The 18,299-nt window shown below is 37.5% G+C and overlaps 2 protein-coding genes across 8 annotated transcripts in view; one reads left to right on the top strand and one right to left on the bottom strand.

The window, feature by feature from the left end:
- GREB1L (GREB1 like retinoic acid receptor coactivator) overlaps nucleotides 1–8,362 on the top strand; it is a 270,133-nt gene extending 261,771 nt beyond the window's left edge. Inside the window, exons 32-35 of the mRNA XM_045886952.3 lie at nucleotides 243–384; nucleotides 1,235–1,435; nucleotides 4,112–4,250; nucleotides 5,586–8,362. Coding sequence (XP_045742908.1) covers nucleotides 243–384; nucleotides 1,235–1,435; nucleotides 4,112–4,250; nucleotides 5,586–5,749 — 646 coding nt within the window. The 3' untranslated portion in view covers nucleotides 5,750–8,362. The remainder of the gene's footprint in view (nucleotides 1–242; nucleotides 385–1,234; nucleotides 1,436–4,111; nucleotides 4,251–5,585) is intronic.
- A 2,378-nt stretch (nucleotides 8,363–10,740) lies between these two features.
- Nucleotides 10,741–18,299, bottom strand: part of ESCO1 (establishment of sister chromatid cohesion N-acetyltransferase 1) — an 80,870-nt gene continuing 73,311 nt past the window's right edge. For 6 of the 7 annotated variants that reach the window (XM_045886949.3, XM_064577853.1, XM_045886950.3 and 3 more), the window contains 3 exons: nucleotides 17,565–17,708; nucleotides 15,551–15,738; nucleotides 10,741–11,922 (listed from right to left, as the gene is read on the bottom strand). In XM_045886949.3, coding sequence (XP_045742905.1) covers nucleotides 11,775–11,922; nucleotides 15,551–15,738; nucleotides 17,565–17,708 — 480 coding nt within the window. In that variant the 3' untranslated portion in view covers nucleotides 10,741–11,774. Of the gene's footprint in view, nucleotides 11,923–15,550; nucleotides 15,739–17,564; nucleotides 17,709–18,299 lie in introns of those variants that run through there. The other variant, XM_045886951.3, reaches the window with a different exon arrangement.

The raw sequence follows: 18,299 nt of genomic DNA, 5'->3' as shown, positions 1-18,299 counted from the left end.
TCCTATTTCAGTTCAGGAATGCCCAAGACCCCTTGGGGTATCTGGGGCCAAAGCCATCTCACTTTCTCCTCCTTTTAATGACTGCAGTGTGCAATTCAGGGGGTTCACAGGCCAATGGTAAGAGGGCCAACTCCAGGAGAAGGCAAGGCTGATTCGGAGTCTGTCTTCTACAGCTGTGATGCATTTGTGTGTGATGAACATGGACAGGTAGTCAGAGACCTATCCTTGTGATTATGATTTAGGTATTTCTGTGAAGATGTTGACTTTAATCTGAGAACACACAGTAGTGGCCTGCTCATCTGCCGCTTTAACAACTTCAGTCTCATGAAGAAACACGTTCAGGTTGGAGGGCAAAGGGACTTTATCATTAAACCAAAGATCATGGTAAGTTTGCAAGCTTGATTCTACTGTTGAAAGTTAAGATAACAATTTCTTACTAATACTTTTTATTTGTTATTAGTCATTGGCATTAAGCCCTTGGCACTTGACTGGAAAGTGAGAGAACAGAAGGCAGTCAGTTCTTAATGCCAAGTTTGCAGTCTCATTCCCCTTAGGATTCATCCAGAGCAAAACAGAAGATGTGAAAAGTCAACAGATCTACCTTTCTTTAGACTTAATGCTTAACAACTCCACCAAATCTTGTTTCAAACTTAACATTCTATCTTCATAAACTGGCAAAATTAACATTTTTACATTCTTTAATACATAAAAGAAATGTAAATTAAGATGCTTGTCTGTTCCTTTGCCAGATTTTTTTTTTTTTTAAAGAAAGAATTACCAATCAACACCTGTTGAGAGTGAAATCAATGGACCTACCCATTTCTCTTAAGAGATTTACTGGTATCTAATCATTTATAACATATAAATTCCCCCATGGAGCTTAGAAACCTCTTTGCTTTTATTTTTTGGATCTGGTGGGATGGGATTTAACCTGTCCACATCCAGCAGCACTGTGAAAGGCTTCCTGTGGGCCCTCACAGTGTTGCTAAATGCAGTAACTTTGAGAAGCCTATGTTTCCCCTGCCCTTGCCGTGTGTTAAGTTAGATCCAACCTATTCCCGAGGGGAAAGAACTTTTTCAGAACCCAAGAATGACAGACTTACATATGAGCCTAGTATCTGTCACTCTGCTACTGCTCTTATTTGGGGACCGTTAGTATGCAATGCAGTTTTTCCTTGCCCGTTTCATCCAGTGACAGACCTATTTCCCATGATAATCTCGGCTCTGATTTCAGGTGTCAGAGAGCTTAGCACCCATCTTGCCCCTTCAGTATGTCTGTGCTCCCGACAGTGAACACACACTACTGGCAGCCCCCGCGCAGTTTCTCCTGGAGAAGTTCCTTCAGCACGCTTCCTACAAACTCTTCCCCAAAGCCATCCATAACTTCAGGAGTCCCGTGTTGGCCATTGACTGCTACCTTAACATTGGACCAGAGGTAAAGGGAAGAGGGCTAGTACTGTGCTTTTACCCACTTCCATCCATTTCTTTCCCATTTTAGCTCCCATTTGAAAGCTTAAATGGAGACAAAAAAGGAGCCTGTGACATACTGCAAAGGCTCACACAAGATGTGATGGCAACTGTCCCTCCCCATATCTACTTCAGCTCTCCACAGTGAGCCAGTGAATACGCAAAGCTTAGCTCAGAGGTCAGTTCCACTGAGAAGCCTACCCATGACCTTGGACAGAAGCAGTTGCTTGCTGTCCTACAATATATCGGACCATCTTATAATCACGTGATGATGTTTCTCCACAAGACACGGTTCTTCGGGGCGCCTGGGTGGCTCAGTTGGTTAAACGACTGCCTTCAGCTCAGGTCATGATCCTGGAGTCCCGGGATCGAGTCCCGCATCGGGCTCCCTGCTCAGCAGGGAGTCTGCTTCTCCCTCGGACCCTCCCCCCTCTCGTGCTCTCTCTCTCTCATTCTCTCTCAAATAAATAAATAAAATCTTAAAAAAAAAAAAAGACACGGTTCTTCGGAGGCACACAGTGTCTTAGCCACTGTTTAGGCAGAAGAGGAGCTCAGTGATTGCTGAACAGCTTAGGGGATCACAGGAGACCTTTAGAGCTGTCACGTCACCACTTTCTATTCCTGGATTTCTTCCTTTTCCATTGTTTCCTTATTTTTCATTCTTTCTCTTGTCTGTCTCAAATTCTCCATCAGTTTTAGCTTTTTAAAAAATTTGTCACTTGCACCTTTAGACCACTGATGGCCTTCAGACCTTTAAGGGCTTCTGCCACTAAGCTTTCCCCTATGATTATTAGTATTGTTTTAAAAATATTTTATTCTATTAACATAATATCTTCTTTGTAAAGAGCTTTTTAAAAAATTAAAAGGTATATTGGGGCGCCTGGGTGGCTCAGTTGGTTAAGCAACTGCCTTCGGCTCAGGTCATGATCCTGGAGTCCCGGGATCGAGCCCCGCATCGGGCTCCCTGCTTGGCGGGGAGTCTGCTTCTCCCTCTGACCCTCCCCCCCTCTCATGCTGTCTCTCATTCTCTCTCTGACAAATAAATAAAAAATAAAATCTTCTAAAAGGTATAAAGGGAAAAAAAATCACCTGCAATGGGAACAGTTAACATTTTGGTGTACTAGATTTCCTCTTTGGCTTTTTTTCTCTGTGTGTATTGACATACACAATCTCTTCAGACTGAAATACAACTGTTCAAGATTTTTTATTTATTCATTTGTAAGAGAGGGAACACAAGCAGGGGGAGAGCAGGGAGCCCAATGCGGGACTCGATCCCAGGACCCCAGGATCATGACCTGAGCCGAAGGTAGATGCTTAACCAACTGAGCCACCCAGGCGCTCCCTGGGAACGGATTTTTAATTCAAATAGCATAAACACTTTACATTCTCACTCTTAAGAAATCTCAGTAATCTACACTATGGTTGGACCATGAACTATAGAATTGTAGAGGTAGAAGGAACCTTAAAAACCAGGTATAATAGTGCTTTTTATGATATCTCCAAACTCCTGCACCCCAGGGTCCAGGGCTCTAGATGTTAGTAGGAGTAGCAGTAAGACTGTGTTGTCTAACAGCAGCTAACACTCACTGAATACCTACTAAGCAGTTTACAGTATTTATTCCACAAAACAGTCCTGTGAAACAGATACTACTGTTACTTCTCCAGACAAGGAAACTGAGGTATGGTAAAATGAAGGAAGCAGCTCAAGGTCACCTACTAGCTACTAAGCAGAGGAACCAGTTATTTGGATCCAAGTGGTCAGGTCCATGCAGTAAGCCATTTCACTGTTCTCAAGGTCTCCCCAACTATCTTACTTCCCTGTAATTTCTGTATAGTTATATTCTGTACATGCAAGCCATATAGAACTAAATCTTAAAAATCACGCACTGTGGGGCACCTGGGTGGCTGGGTTGGTTAGGCATCTGCCTTGGGCTCAGGTCATGGTCCCAGGGTCCTGGGTTCAAGCCTCACATTGGGCTCCCTGCTCAGCAGGGAGTCTGCTTCTCCTTCTCCCTCTGCCTGCTGCTCTCCCTGCTTGTGTTCTCTCTCTCATAAATAAATAAATAAATAATATATATATATATATATAATCATGCACTGCTGGGGGTCGCCTGAGTGGTTCAGTCGGTTAGGCATCAAGACTCTCGAGCTCAGGTCTTGATCTCAGGGTCATGAGTTCAAGCCCCACACTGGGCTCCACACCCAGTAAAATCATGTACTGCTTGAAGCTTCTGTCTGAAAATGTAAGTGTATCTAAATGAAAAGCTGATTACTTTATTAATGAGAATAAAAAATTTCTACTCAGAACATTTAAACTTTTCTAAGTATGCCTTTTTGTGGAAGGCAGTTTTTCATTTTATAAAGACGTTTAGGTGGAGAGGCCTGTTTTGTTTCTTACTACTAATTCTCTTGACAGTCCTTCATTAACAGAAACACAAAGATTTAAATAGGTTAAAACTTGGCACACTAAATAAAATAGGTGCAGTTTAAATAACCAGCCTATTTAAGTTTCAGTAAAAAAGGTTTACCTCCTTTACCTTACCCTGAAACAGATAAAGAGGAAGGTACTGCTCACTCAGCTAAAGTACCGATGGTTTTACTTGCTTTTTGAAATGCCCATGCTATGTCTGCTTGATGATTCCAGGTGGCCATATGCTACGTCAGCTCCAGACCCCACTCCAGCAATGTCAGCTGTGAAGGGGTGTTTTTCAGTGGACTTCTCTTGTACCTCTGTGACTCTTTTGTAGGTGCTGATCTTCTGAAGAAATTTAAGTTTCTAAAAGGTAAGTCAAACTTAGTGTCTTTTGCTTGTGAATGCCATTGTTCCCCCGGACAAAACAGGGAGGTGAAACATATAAAAAAGCACTTTAACAATCGTTTTTGCCAGTAAGTTGAACACTTGGCTTTTAAACCAGGGCCACGATTTTCTTAACTGGGGCGGGGGTAGAATCAGGTTGTTGTTCTACCAGGACAAACTGCACATACACGGCCAGAAATGCGATCACATTGTTTGTTTTTGCCACTATTAATTTTAGAAAGGAATGATGCAATGTAAACAAATAATCTAATTTTAGTAAAAATCAGGTTAATGACTTGTGATTCTGGTATAGAAACTAAAGTTGCTGCAACAGGTATGCACTATACAAAAGAGATCTGCCTAAGAACAAACTGCAGATTAAGCCTCACAAATAATCATGACAAGATGACCTCTGAGGTCAGTGAAGAAAGTAAGATTCAGAATATTGTGCACAGGCCACTGTGGAAAACAATGTAGAGTTTCCTCAAAAACTAAAGAGTACTGGCTATTTACCCAAAGAAAACGAAAACATTAATTCAAAAAGATACATGCACCCCAATGTTTGTTGCAGCATTATTTACAATAGGCAATATATGTAAGCAACCCAAGTGTCCCACCACAGATGAATGAATAAGGAAGATGTATTTATATACTTCTCGGCCTTTTGACTAAGATCAAGTGCATATACAATGGACTAACTCCACCATAAAAAAGAAGAGATCTTGCCATTTGCAGCAGCATGAATGGGCCTAGAGGGTATATAATGCTAAGTGATATAAGTCAGAGAAAGACAAATACTGTATGATTTTACTCATTTGTAGAATTTAAGAAGAGAGGATATTGTGTATTTATATATGCATAAAATGCACCTGGAGCAGTGAGGCGGGGGTTGCCTCCCAGGGGACATTTGGCAATATCGGGAGATATCTTAGGTTGCCACACTGGAAAGTGCTGCTGGCATCTAGTGAGTAGAAGCCAAGGAGGCTACTAAACCATCCTGCAGGAACAGAACAGCCCCCCGTAACAGAACGATCCAGTGTTGCTAAGGTGGAGAAATCCTGCACTAGAAACACAGAACACTGGTTTTACCATTGGTTACCACAGGGGAAGGGAAGATTTTTCAGTTTACACTCTTAAACTTTTGAATTTGTAAGACTGCTTACTCAAAAATTAAAATTATAACAAATAATTGTGATAGGTCACTTACTTTTATGTTGGTTCTCAGATGTGTCAGCTTAGAGGATATAATCAGAAAAAAATGGCGTGTTCTTTATAATTTCAATCCCTGAGCCTAAGACGCATTTCTGCCTTTATTCTGAAGGTGCTACCCTGTGTGTCATCTGCCAAGACAGAAGCTCCTTACGCCAAACAATTGTCCGCTTAGAGCTAGAGGATGAGTGGCAGTTCCGCCTCCGGGACGAGTTTCAAACTGCAAACAGCAGCGATGACAAGCCCCTCTACTTTCTTACTGGCCGCCATGTATGAGCTTTTGAAGAGACCAAAAATAGCAAAGGGATGCCTAGGTGGGGTGGGGCAGAAACAATTATTTGGGATTTTTTTTTTCCTTTAAAGTACAATCACTGTGGAGCAAAGTGCAACATATTTGTTCTCCAAAGAAATCCACCCCTCCAACCCCAATCTGACCCAGATCTTTGGGGGATCAGTCTCTTTCAGTTCCACAGTCAGGACCTTAAGTTCAGGTTAACTCCACCCTAGGCAGTTATGCAATTACTTAAGACATGGTCTGCCATGGGAGCCTGAGGAGGATACACTTTGGAGAATGAACATGGAGTTTGCATTGTTTTTTCTACTACACTATGTTAGGGGGAAAACGGACTCTTGGCATTAGCTAGCCTGAATGTGTTACATGAGACTCACACCGTTGGTGTGGAATTAATTGAAGATTAACGTTTGAGGCCTGAACCCTCAGTTTCTCTTCAGATCTGTACTTTGGTACAGTATTACTCAGGGGTCTGAAATGATAGAATGTAGAAGATATTTGTATTTTAAAAAAAAAAAGAAGTAGCTTTGTCTTTCTCTGTGCAGTGTTAGTTTAAGATTTATAATCTTATATGTATTGAAACTTTTGGCAAAATTTCCACAGGAGTTAAAAGTTTACTATTTAAAACTGAACAAACAAATCAGTAAATGCAGAGCAGGCACTGTATGCATTTATGCAGCTTCTCCTTGCTGAAATTCCTTTTTTTTTCATTCTTTAAAAATGTTTCCAGTCTCTAAGCACACTATGTCCATGAGAATATGGAACAGAGTTTTTATCTTTTACAAGGAGAACCTAATTCAGTAGTTGAGCCAATTAAAAAGCTTTCAGCGGTCACCCCATACCCACCCTGTTTGGATGGAATTAAGCCAGGAAAGCTACATGTCAGGCTATGGTTCTGTGTGGCGTGGAATTAGTTTCTTTCTTTTCTGGGCCTCAAGCAAAGCTTCCTTTAAAAGATACACTGAGTATCAGCTACCTTATACTGACAACACAAAAATCGCTGAAATGGGAAAAAGAGCCAGAGAGAGACACAACCGTTTTAATCCTGGTGAGGAGTAAGAAAGTGATTCTCTTGTGAGGAGTAAGAAAGATTCCATTAAAGTCTCTGACTCACTAAAATCAGCAGGGGATGTTTGTTCAATATGAACAGTGTAAGTTTCTACAGAGTTCTCACCAATATATTTTAATCAGAAACAGACTTTTAGAAAATGTTCTAGAACAAACTAAGTCTATTGGAAGTTTATGCTTAAATTGCTCCAGGTCTCATCATTAAACAGTCTCTTTGACATTTTTCTTATTAGCCCATATGTACCCACTTAAAATGGCCATTGTTACTTGAACTGATGTCTTATCTGTGGCCTGAAACTGAGAGGGGGCTGACTAAGCCTGCATTTACTTAGAACAAATAATGTTAACCAACCAGCTTTATTAGCTTGTGAAAAAAAGGAGTTTACAGTAGTGAAAAGATGGAATGTACTAATCTAAAACTGGTTTGCAGATCTCTTGGTTTTAATATAGCTACTTATGATGCTTTAAATGTATTTTGAAATGAACAATTCCTTTAAACCCCATGTTTTTTAATTGTCCTTCAAAGAGGATCTGCCTTATGTATTCTTTAAAAATACTCCTTAATTTTAGTACAGCAGAATTTTTGGTAAAGAGGTACGTTTTGAAGCAGGTTGATTTAGATATGAATGTATTTCAATTGTTCCTGTTTTGCTGAAAGGGCCTAATGCAGATGATATCAAGAAACCCACTGTTTGTGCAATATTCCAGTAATATTTACTATATAGAGCAAATAAGATACTTGAAATAATTCCAAAACAGTTGTACCTGGGGCAGATGGCCTCTCAGGGTTTCTTCTGGCTTTATGGCTTCAAAGTCTAAAGCGTGTTTTTTAAAGTAGTAACTTTAGATGCAGGTACTCCACGGCTGCACTCTGAAAAATCAAATAACTGTGATCTCTTAAATACTATTTAACCCTGTGGAAGAGAAAGTGCCGGAAAAAAGCCAAAAAGACCATCACCCCAATGATGGAAAATTCCAGATGACCTGCCTATTCTTTTCACTGCTTGTATTACTAAGGTTTGGATCTTTTAAAATCACCTTATCAGTATAATTCTTTAGAGAATGTTAGGTCCTTTTCCTTTAAGGATAAAATTGCACAAGCCCAGACACCATGATTTGTTAATACATACCTTGGTGTGTTCAGCTTCAAGCCTTGCCATCCTTTAGAACATTGTGGTATGAATGTGTTTGCTAGGCCTGCATAATAATTGACCTATAGACCTGTTGAACCTTGCCATGTAGGACAGTTCACACAGGTTAATACTGAATGTAAACTAAAATTAGAATGAGGATTGTTGTATTCAATTATTTTGGCTGTAATTTATGCAATTGCTTTTTGTGATTTTTAGAAAAGGAGGCACCTGTGTTACTTTATTACTGTAAAATTTTCTTAACCAAAATTTGGTGAATTTCACTAGTTGGTCTACCTCACATTTTGTTTATGATTCTAAACTGTCTTTTAAGTTGTGTCTACAGTATGTTGTCCTTTCATTTAATTTGGTGAATGTATTAAAATTCTTTCCCACTCCCCCAAAAAAGAAAAAGTTTGTTTTCTTTACACTAATTTTCTGGTATGTTCAAAAATGGAATGAGCTCCCTACCACTGGCAATGTCCAAAAAAGACAGAGTCCACATATCACAGGTTGGATGGCTCTAAGAGTTGACTATTCTCTGGCTTAACAGTCCAAGAAAGTGTTAATACTTGCTGAATGAAAATCTGTAGCTTATACAAAGAAAATACACACATATAAAGTATCTACACACCATGCCCATTTGTAGAGTTCCACATTATGGATGACAGATCTAAAAATGATTTTTAGAGATATTAGAAATACTCAGAGTATATCCCCAATCTTTTATAGATGGCAACTACACTCATTTGGGGTCCTCAGAAGCAGAACTTTGCTTCTGCGAGTTGCAAGAACTGTGTAGTATGACAGAAGGTGTTAATCTCCAATTTATTTCCCAACTACCTACTTTTAAGAATAACTCTGTTACGGGCGCCTGGGTGGCTCAGTCGTTAAGCATCTGCCTTCGGCTCAGGTCATGGTCCCAGGGTCCTGGGATCGAGCCCCGCATCAGGCTCCCTGCTTGGCGGGAAGCCTGCTTCTCCCTCTCCCACTCCCCCTGCTTGTGTTCCTGCTCTCGCTCTCTCTCAAATAAATAAAATCTTTAAAAAAAAAAAAAAAAAGATGCTCAACCGACTGAGCCACCCAGGCGCTCCAGACATTTCTATAATGAACCAACTATTCAAGGGCAGCTGACAAATTCATAGACATACTTATACAATCACAATTATAGAATCACTTCTTTTGAAGTTTGACTGTGGCCATTAGTGTATACTCACTGTGTCCATTACTGCCTCCACCACTCCGAAAAGACCGCTCTTTTTCTAGTGTCATTCTTCAGCCTTCAGTTGCGATGTGATAGCGCTGACCATTCTTGATTTTTAAAACTCTTCTTTTGGTTTCTACCACTCTCTTCTGATCCTCTTACCTCTTCCGAGGTACTCTTCTTTTGAGACTCCTAAATGATGGTGTTCCTCACAACTCTTTCCTATCCTGTCATTTTACAAACCCCATGGTGGGGACATCTCTTCTAAACCTTTGAATAACTACATTAATAAATTTCCTTAGTTCAAACTTCTCCAAACTCTAGATCAACATATCCAATTATATACCAAACAGGTATCTCCACTTGGAGATTCTGCAACCACCTCAAAATCTTTACCAAAATTGAGTTCATCCTTTCTGGTCCAATCCTCCCAACATAATTCTCCAGTATTCCCTTCTCAGTCAATCCATCTATCCAGTTACCCAAATCAAAATTCCAAATTGCCCTAGATTCTTTGCCATGATCCTTGTCCAGCTGGTTATCAGCTCTTTCAATTCTTCAATTCTATCTTCCCCAAGTTTATCTGTCTCCTCATTTCCATCAACACATCAGTTTTAGTTCTTTGTTTCAACATTTTTCACACAGACTGCTACAGTAGTCTCTCAACCTTCTAGGTTCCAGATTCCTCATTTGAGGTGTCATGATAAAATAATGCAGCACTATACAGAAGGCGTGACACATAGCAAACACTCAAAACTCAGAAGTCATTAATACTGTTCTTAGAGAAATATCTAGACTACAAAAGTTATTTGAGGGGCTCTGTTTTCAATATAAACATGAAAATAATGGTTTTCCTAATAACTGTAACATTTAAACCAACCAATGTATATTCTCTACTCCCAGGTCCCCTTAAAACCACCAAGTTTGGCTCCACAAAGAAGCATACTATGGCTTCTGTGGAAATTGGGTCTGTATTATGCTGTATTATGAAATTAACAGTTACTAGAGCATCTACACTATACCTGAAAATGTCCTCTTTTCAAAAGTTACGCTCCTTGTCAAGCAAATGAGGACACCAAGGATGACGAGAATAGTTTCTAGTCCAAAGGGAAAGGGAGTGTCAAAGTCAGACTATCATGACGAGTCAGAGGGAAATATTTACACCTCTACAAACAGAGTACAGAGCTTTATACCACTCTCTAAGTTTAAAAAGCATACACCTATTGGGGGGGGGGGGCGTAAAATACACACCTGCTCATTTAAAGCCCTAAATTTTGGCTGGTTTTTAATGGAGATATGATTATTTCAGCTCATAAAAATAATCTATGCTAAATGAAGTGGTGCTTCATTCTTGGGCTATGGCTCTTTCTTTCTCTGAAAGACCAGAAAAATTCTCATGTTAGGATTGTGCCTTTTGAAGACCAAGTTCAGAGTTGTTACAGATATACTGGTCCTCTGGCAAAATGGTGAAACTTATAAGAAGCTGGTGTTTTAATTATATTTTAACATATCAAACTTAACTCCCTGAAAAAGCACAAATGACAACACACTATTATCACATTTAACACTTAGAAAAAGCTATCAAGTATTTTATTATTTTATTCTACATTATATACAGGTCATAAAAGGCCACAGCAGTTTTTCAACATATAAACCCTTTAAAAGTAGAGGGCACTATGAAGGATTGACAAGTATCAAAATGAAGTCCAGTAACGCGGGCATATACTCAGTGTAGTATTTCTGAGGAATAACAAAGCAGATACCAAGTCATCCATAGTTAGCTTACAACTATTCCATAGGTTTTTATAAACCTCTTTGGGATTTGTTAATAGCCTAAGTGTGCCCAGGTGCCACTTACTTTAAGAAATAAAACCGGAATGAAAGAAAAATAAACTTTAGAGGGTACTTTATAATTCTAGTCACTTTATAGCTCTCCAAGAAGAAAAGCCTCAATTCTTTACCACCTTCCACTTCTTCCTGCATCAAGAATAGGAAAGAAAGAAAGGGAAGAAAATGCTCAATATTCCAAATTCTTCCTGCTTATTTGGAACTATGCCTTTTTGCAGGGGTTCCTTCAAAATGTATTTCAGGCCCTTTAAGAATTAGCTTTGAATTCTTTGACATGCAATATTGCACCCTCCTTGAATAAGAACCAAAAACATTGGTTCCCGCTCTGTAAAAATACAATCTTTAAAACTATAACTGGTATCAGCAGATCAATATAAAAAAATACAGTACCAAGCTACACTGGTATATTTCCATATTAAGAACTTCAAAATATACTTATCACTGAGACCATAGTCCTTGCATTAGTTTTCAGTCCACTATGAACAATTATCTGCTGCATGTAAACATGTCTAAATAACTATAGATAAAATACATCAATCATAAATTTCTGTAAAAGATAATAAAATATCTTCTTTAAAAAACAAAACAATAATAAGCTATTACTGCATTGTTTCCAATTTTATGAAAATGGAACAACCTTACGGTTGTTGCCAGTCCTGAGTTCATTGTAATAAAAATGGCCCTAGTTCCTGGTTAAAGTCAGCAACCAATCCATTCTCTTCAGTAGATGTCTTCTAGTACTGCAGGCACGAATTTGTTTTAGGTGCTATTTTGTCCATTAATAAAATTATATACCAGAAACTGACCAGTGCCACAGTACTGTGTTGCAAACAGTTTTCCATCAGGAGTGGGATCTGAGAAAGCAATTTCTTCTTTACTCAAATATGAGCCATATATAAAGTTACTCCTATCAAAAAAGGGAGGGGGTGTGGAAGGGTAAAAAAAAAAAGAAATTAACATTTTTATCATAAAAACTGGAAAAACCTATCAAGTAAAATTTGACCAGCAAAACTTTTAGGTAATGTTGTATGTTCTAAAAATTGTTGAAAATAATCGCTCATCTAGATTATTAATAACCTGAGGTAAAAAATTTTTATGAAAGTAACAATGGTTTTAAAAAACATTTACCCAACACCTTTTCATGATAAAAATACTCAACAATTCTGAGTAGAAGGAACTTCCTCAACCTGATAAAGAGCATTAGGCAACATCAAAATTAATGTGAAAGACTGAAAACTGTTTCCCAAAGATCAAGAACAAGGAAAGCTATCTGCTTATACCTCTTCTATTCAACAGTGTACTTACTGCAGTCTCCAGCCAGGGTAATTAGACAAGGAAAAGAAAATAAAAAGCAGATTAGGAAGGAAGAAGTAAAACTACCTCTTTCTGGAGACAGTTTTGGATGATCTTGTATATACAAAAATCCTAAGGAATTCACAAAAAAACCTATTAGATCTAACTAGAAATGAGTTCAGCAAGGTTGCAGGATACAAGAACAATATTAAAAAATTAACTGATTTTCTATATACTTGAAATTAACAATCCAAAATGAAATTTTAAAAACAATTCCATTGATAATAAAATCAAGAGAATAAATACTCAGGATTAAGTTTAACAAAGAGGTGCAAGATTTGGAAACTTAAATAGAAAGACATGCCATGTTTATGAATCAGAAGAACTACAGCTGGCTTTGCAGAAATTAACAAAGTGGTCCTAAAACTCTCATGAAATTGGAAGAGTCACTGAACAGTCAAAAGAATCTTGAAAAAGAACAAAACTAAAGAACTCACACTTCCTTATTTTGCAACATACTACAAAGCTACAGAACTAAAAGCAGTGTGCTATGGCTGAAGAACAGACTGATGGAATAGAACTGAACAGTCCAGATAGAAACCCTCGAAATGAATGATTTTGACATGGGTGCCAAGACCATTCAATGGAAAAGAATAGTTTAACAAATGGCACCGGGACAACTGGATATCCACATGAAAAAGAGAACATTGTTGGATCCCATCTCACATCATACACAAAAATTAACTTAAAATGGATCAAAGACCTAAATGTAAGAACTAAAAGTATGAACTCTTGGAAGAAAATACAGGTATAAATCTTTGTAGCCTTGCATTGAGAAATGGCTTCTTAGGACACCAAAAACACAAGTGACACAAGAAAAAGATATATAATTTGGAGTTCAAAATTAAAGACCTTTGTGCTTCAAAGGACACCAAGAAGATGAAAAAACAGCTATGAAAAGGTAGAAAATATCTGCAGATCTTAGACCTGATAAGGGACTTGTCTCCAGAATAAAGAACTATTACAGTAAGAAAAAGATAAATTAATTTAACAATGGACATAGGATTTGAATAGGGAGTTCTCTGAAGAACATCCATAAATGGCCAATAAGCACATGAAAAGATGCTCATTAGCCATTAGGAAAATGTAAATCAAATCCAAAATGAAATACCACTTCATACTCACTAGGATGGCTAAAATTAAGAAGACAGACAATAACAAGTGCTGATGAGGATGTGGAGAAATTAGAACCCTCATACGTTGCTGGTGGGAGTGTAAAATAGTGTAGCTGCTTTGATAATCAGTTTGGCAGGTCCTCAAAATGTTATACATACAGTTACTATATGGCCCAACAATTCTGCTCCTAGGTATACACCAAGAGAAACAAAAACATGCAAATACTTCTCTACTTACCAAGGGAAATAAAAATACACAAAAATTTGTACATGAATGTTCACAGATTATTCATAATAGCCAAAAAAGTGTAACCAAGCCACCCCGTTCATCAACTGATGAATGAATAAATGAAATGTGGTACATCCATACGGTGGGATTTTAACTGGCAATAAAAAAAGGGATGAAGCAGGGGCGCCTGGGTTGCTCAGTTGTTAGGCGTCTGCCTTCGGCTCAGGTCATGGTCCCAGCGTCCTGGGATCGAGCCCAGCATCCGGGCTCCCTGCTCCACGGGAAGCTTGCTTCTCCCTCTCCCACTCCCCCTGCTTGTGTTCCCTCTCTCGCTATGTCTCTGTCAAATAAATAAGTAAAATCTTAAAAAAAAAAAATTTAAAATTTAAAAAAAGGGATGAAGCACACAAATACATACTACAACATGGATGATCTTTGAAAGCATGCTAAGTAAAAGAAACCAGTCAAAAAGGTCATATATTATAGGAATCCATTTATATGAAATGTTCAGAATAGGAAAATCCATTCAGATAGAAAGTAGATTAGTGATTGCCAGAAGCTGGGGGAGAGGGAAATGGGGAGTGACTGCTAATGGGTATGGGTTTTGGGGGGACAGTGATGGAAATGTTCTGGAATTAGATAGTGGTGATGGCTGCACAGCCTTCTGAATATATTAAAACCCACTGAATTGTATAATTTAAAGAGATGAGTTTTATGCTATGTAACTGTATCTCAATAAAGCTGTTATTTAAAAGTTTTTCTTCAATTTAGCCAGGATACAGACTATTAGAATTTTCACACTATAATCTTAACAAGGTGAGTTGGTACATAAGAAAGAACAATAAATGAAAAAAGTAGAAACTCTTCATGAGTTTTAACAGGAAGCTTATGGGGGCATCTCACTATCACACAGAACAAATGCAATGGCTAGACTGTGTAATGTTTTTATAAACTAGAACCATCTTAGGGTTGTCATAAGACCTAAATTTACAAGATTTAAAGGAGGTGCAATACCCTCATATTTAGGACTATTATTTAAGCAGCTGCATTTTCCAGGTTTAGTTTTGAAAGAGCTAAAAACAGACCTGCCTCTTTCATGAAAAGGGCGGGTAGACCTGAGCCCTCCTGGATCACTACTTACAATAAAATAAGAGGGAAAGACCAGAAACACATTAAGGTCTAAGATTCCTAGAGCCTTAGGATCTCACAACCATGATGGACTACTTTGAAAGCTAAACCTACAGATAACAGCAGACAGGGATTCCAGAAATAAACAAAAACATGAGACTGGCATAAAAACCTCATCTGTGTGATTAATTTGAACCTCCATTAATCCTCTGGCAAAGGTGCCTTTTTAAAGAACAAAAAACAAAACATGCAATTTATCTGAGTCTTTTCCTCTATACCTTTAATTTAAAATCAAGCAATAAAAATAGCAAAAAGAAAATCTAGTAGGAGACTTAGATAATTTACAAATAATATTCTTAATTTAAGACAAATTTTTCTAAAAGCAATTTTAAATTCCAAATTCCCACATTTATTTGGTTATTTTTAAAATTCTCCAATATTGAACAGTTTGAAATAAGTGGGTTATTTTGGCCTAATATCATAGTTACAAGTAAGTAAAAATAGTTTAACAGTATTTAACTGATAGTGCTTTCTCTCCCCTCAGATTAACTTCACATAAAAAACAAAGATCCAATACACTGACAATCTTATGCAAATTTTAAATTAAGATAAATGTTATAGATTTAAGATTAAATGCCAATCTTAATACTAAAAATCTGCTTAAATCTTAAAACTACAGAAAACAACTTGAAGAATCACATTCAAGTTACCTTAGGCATTCAATCATGCGAGAAGCAATTTTCTTCCGACGCATCATGCTGAATACCCATATCCGACTGATTCCACAGATTGCAGGCTCTGGCAATGTTGAACAGCACCAGGCTTTTTGCCTTTCAAATCTGACTTTTTCTTCCTCTGACCTGATAACTGGATGTTTCTCTTCTATAACTCTGTAGCCCTAAGGTATCAAAATTAGAGGGAAAAATTTAAAGTGAGAATATTAATTAGCAATTGTCTCGTACTGACCTTAGTGAGGAGGCTGCTACATTTGTCTGGCTTAACAAACTATGGGGGCCACTTATGCTTTCGCTCCCACTTTAGGAAACAGATCTGAATCTACATTCTGTTCTAATTCACTTACTAGTTATGTGACCACAAAAGCAGTTAACAAATTAAGATTTGGGTTCCTTATCTATAAACTAGAGATAGCTACCACTTCTGTCAGAAAATTGTAGAGAAATTAAATAAGGTAATACATATAAAATACCTTGCCCATCATGGCTGGTCCATAATGGCAACTGTTATTTTTTTCTCTACCTCCCACATTCTAAGGACAAGCAAAAGTACACATCAAGAACTCAGCAGTCATAACGATTGTTTCTGCGATTACTGCCATAGTTCTAGGGTTCATAGCTGTGCAGGAACTAGGACTAGGGATGGCAGAAAAATAAAAAATTCAAAAAGCTGCTTTCCCCACATTTCCATCTCTTTAAAAAAAAAAAAAAAAAACTAAAGTGCTTTAAAAAACATAGTATCTCCTCTACCAGTCTAGCTGAACAGCCAGCCTTCTAACGGAACATGGTACAAATCTTAAAACAATTAGACAATACAATGAAGAATTAACAAACCAACATTACACAGCTACCTTCTAAACATTGCAAAAGTGATTTTTGGAACTAGGCAGAATAGAAATTAAAAAAAACACAAAGGTATACACTATGTAAAATTAACTCAATTTCAATATGGCAAACTCTGTAAGTCATTTTACATCAAATTTCTATCCCCAAATTACCTTATCACAGCTATTCATTTAAATCAATTTTGTTAATATAAATAGCAAGATTCATAAAGCCATGCAATTTAAGACTGATTTTTTAAATTAACATATAGAAATTAACTCATAAAGACTTGTATTGACTTTTTATAAGAAAATTTTTATGATAAAACATGTTTGCAGGAAATTATTAATATACAGAAAGATACCAACTGAACAAAAGTCAAATCCAATGTGCACTGAATTCACAAACAAGAACTCAGCTGAAAAAAGAATTCAAATGAGGTATTCCTCAAAATGAGCATGATTAGAGAGTCCAGAATCTTCTGTTCTCATAAGTTGGTCAGTTACTACATAACTTACACAATGTGAATATATCCCTTTTATTGTGATTCTTTTATTTTTTGTACAATTTGGCTCCTAAATACAAGTCATCTTCTCACCTAGAGCTCAAGCAAAGAAGTGGTGATCTATTGGGGGGGTGGGCAACTTTTTATAAAGAACCAGATAGTATTTAGGCTCTGCAGCCCACCAGGGTTCTGTTGCAACTACTCAATTCAGTCTAGTGTGAACCAGCCAGAGACAATGTGTAAGCAAATGGGCATTGCTTATATTATATTGTATTTAAATTATATTGTAATTATAATGAAATTTTATTTAAAAAAACAGGCTGGATTTTGCCCTTGGGCAATAGTTTGCCAACCTTTGCTTTTATTCCAATGCTGAAGGAATGGAGACAAACATTACATTAGTACCCAACATGGAAACTTCCTAAACAAAATTTAACAGTACTTTTTGATTTATAGAAGTTTTATTTTATATTAGACTTGAGAAACTAATTCCCATAAAAGATACAATTCTGCTTAGTAAAAACTTACACACGGCAATTCCAACATTCACATGCTTCCCTGTATAAAATGTAAATTTACCAGGATTGCGTTATTCAAGATTACACAGTACACTCTTAGACACCAAATTACAAATCAGAACACTCTTTAAAAGTCACTTACCCACTGGATATGTTCTGCAATTAGGCAGCCAACTACTTTTTTGTCATTAGAAATAAAGAGAAGTGTTTTAGTTCTGGAATAGCACATTAGTGGGGCCTGTTGGAAACCTAAATCATTATCAACCATCTCTCTAATCTCGTCAACCTGCCAAATAAAGAACAGTATTTTTTGTAACAATGAAAGGAAGCATTGTATACATGTTAAAACATACTATTTCAGTTCAGTAAGTTGAGTATATTATTCCAAGCAGTATATCGCCTACAGAAGAGCTCTTTGCAATGATTATGCTAACCAGTAAATGTTTCTCAAGGCCTGTGGAACAACGTGCAAAATGGGGAAAGAACTGGACAGTAATGCCAAGCCCAGCAGTCCAAATAACAAGAACAGTGAGAGCTCCTACAATAGACAGTAAGAACATTAAAGCATTAGAAGCATCATTGGTTTAAGAATTGAAGAGAACTTCACTGGAATCTTAGCCAGGCAAGCACTTGTCTTCCCAAGCCTTAATTAGTACTCTCATCAGTAAAATGGAAGTGGTACTATGCAAAGCACTTTATAAATATTATCTTATTTAAATCCAACATCTCTTGGGTCTATGGTCCCTCATTTTATATATGCAAAAAGGAAGTTCAAAGGTAACTTTCCCATGTCAGATATTGGACATCTAGAAAACCAAAGAGCAGAGATAATGCTAATATGGCATCAAACTGTGCTTCTTCTAGTCTACCTCCTAGA

This window comes from Mirounga angustirostris, unplaced genomic scaffold (genome assembly GCF_029215605.1).
Source record: "Mirounga angustirostris isolate CCGP_5_RB_7025 unplaced genomic scaffold, mMirAng1.0.hap1 SCAF_14, whole genome shotgun sequence".
In the NCBI taxonomy this organism is placed as follows: domain Eukaryota; kingdom Metazoa; phylum Chordata; class Mammalia; order Carnivora; family Phocidae; genus Mirounga; species Mirounga angustirostris.
Note: the sequence above shows the minus strand (reverse complement) of the source record. Positions and strands in the feature narration are given on the sequence as shown.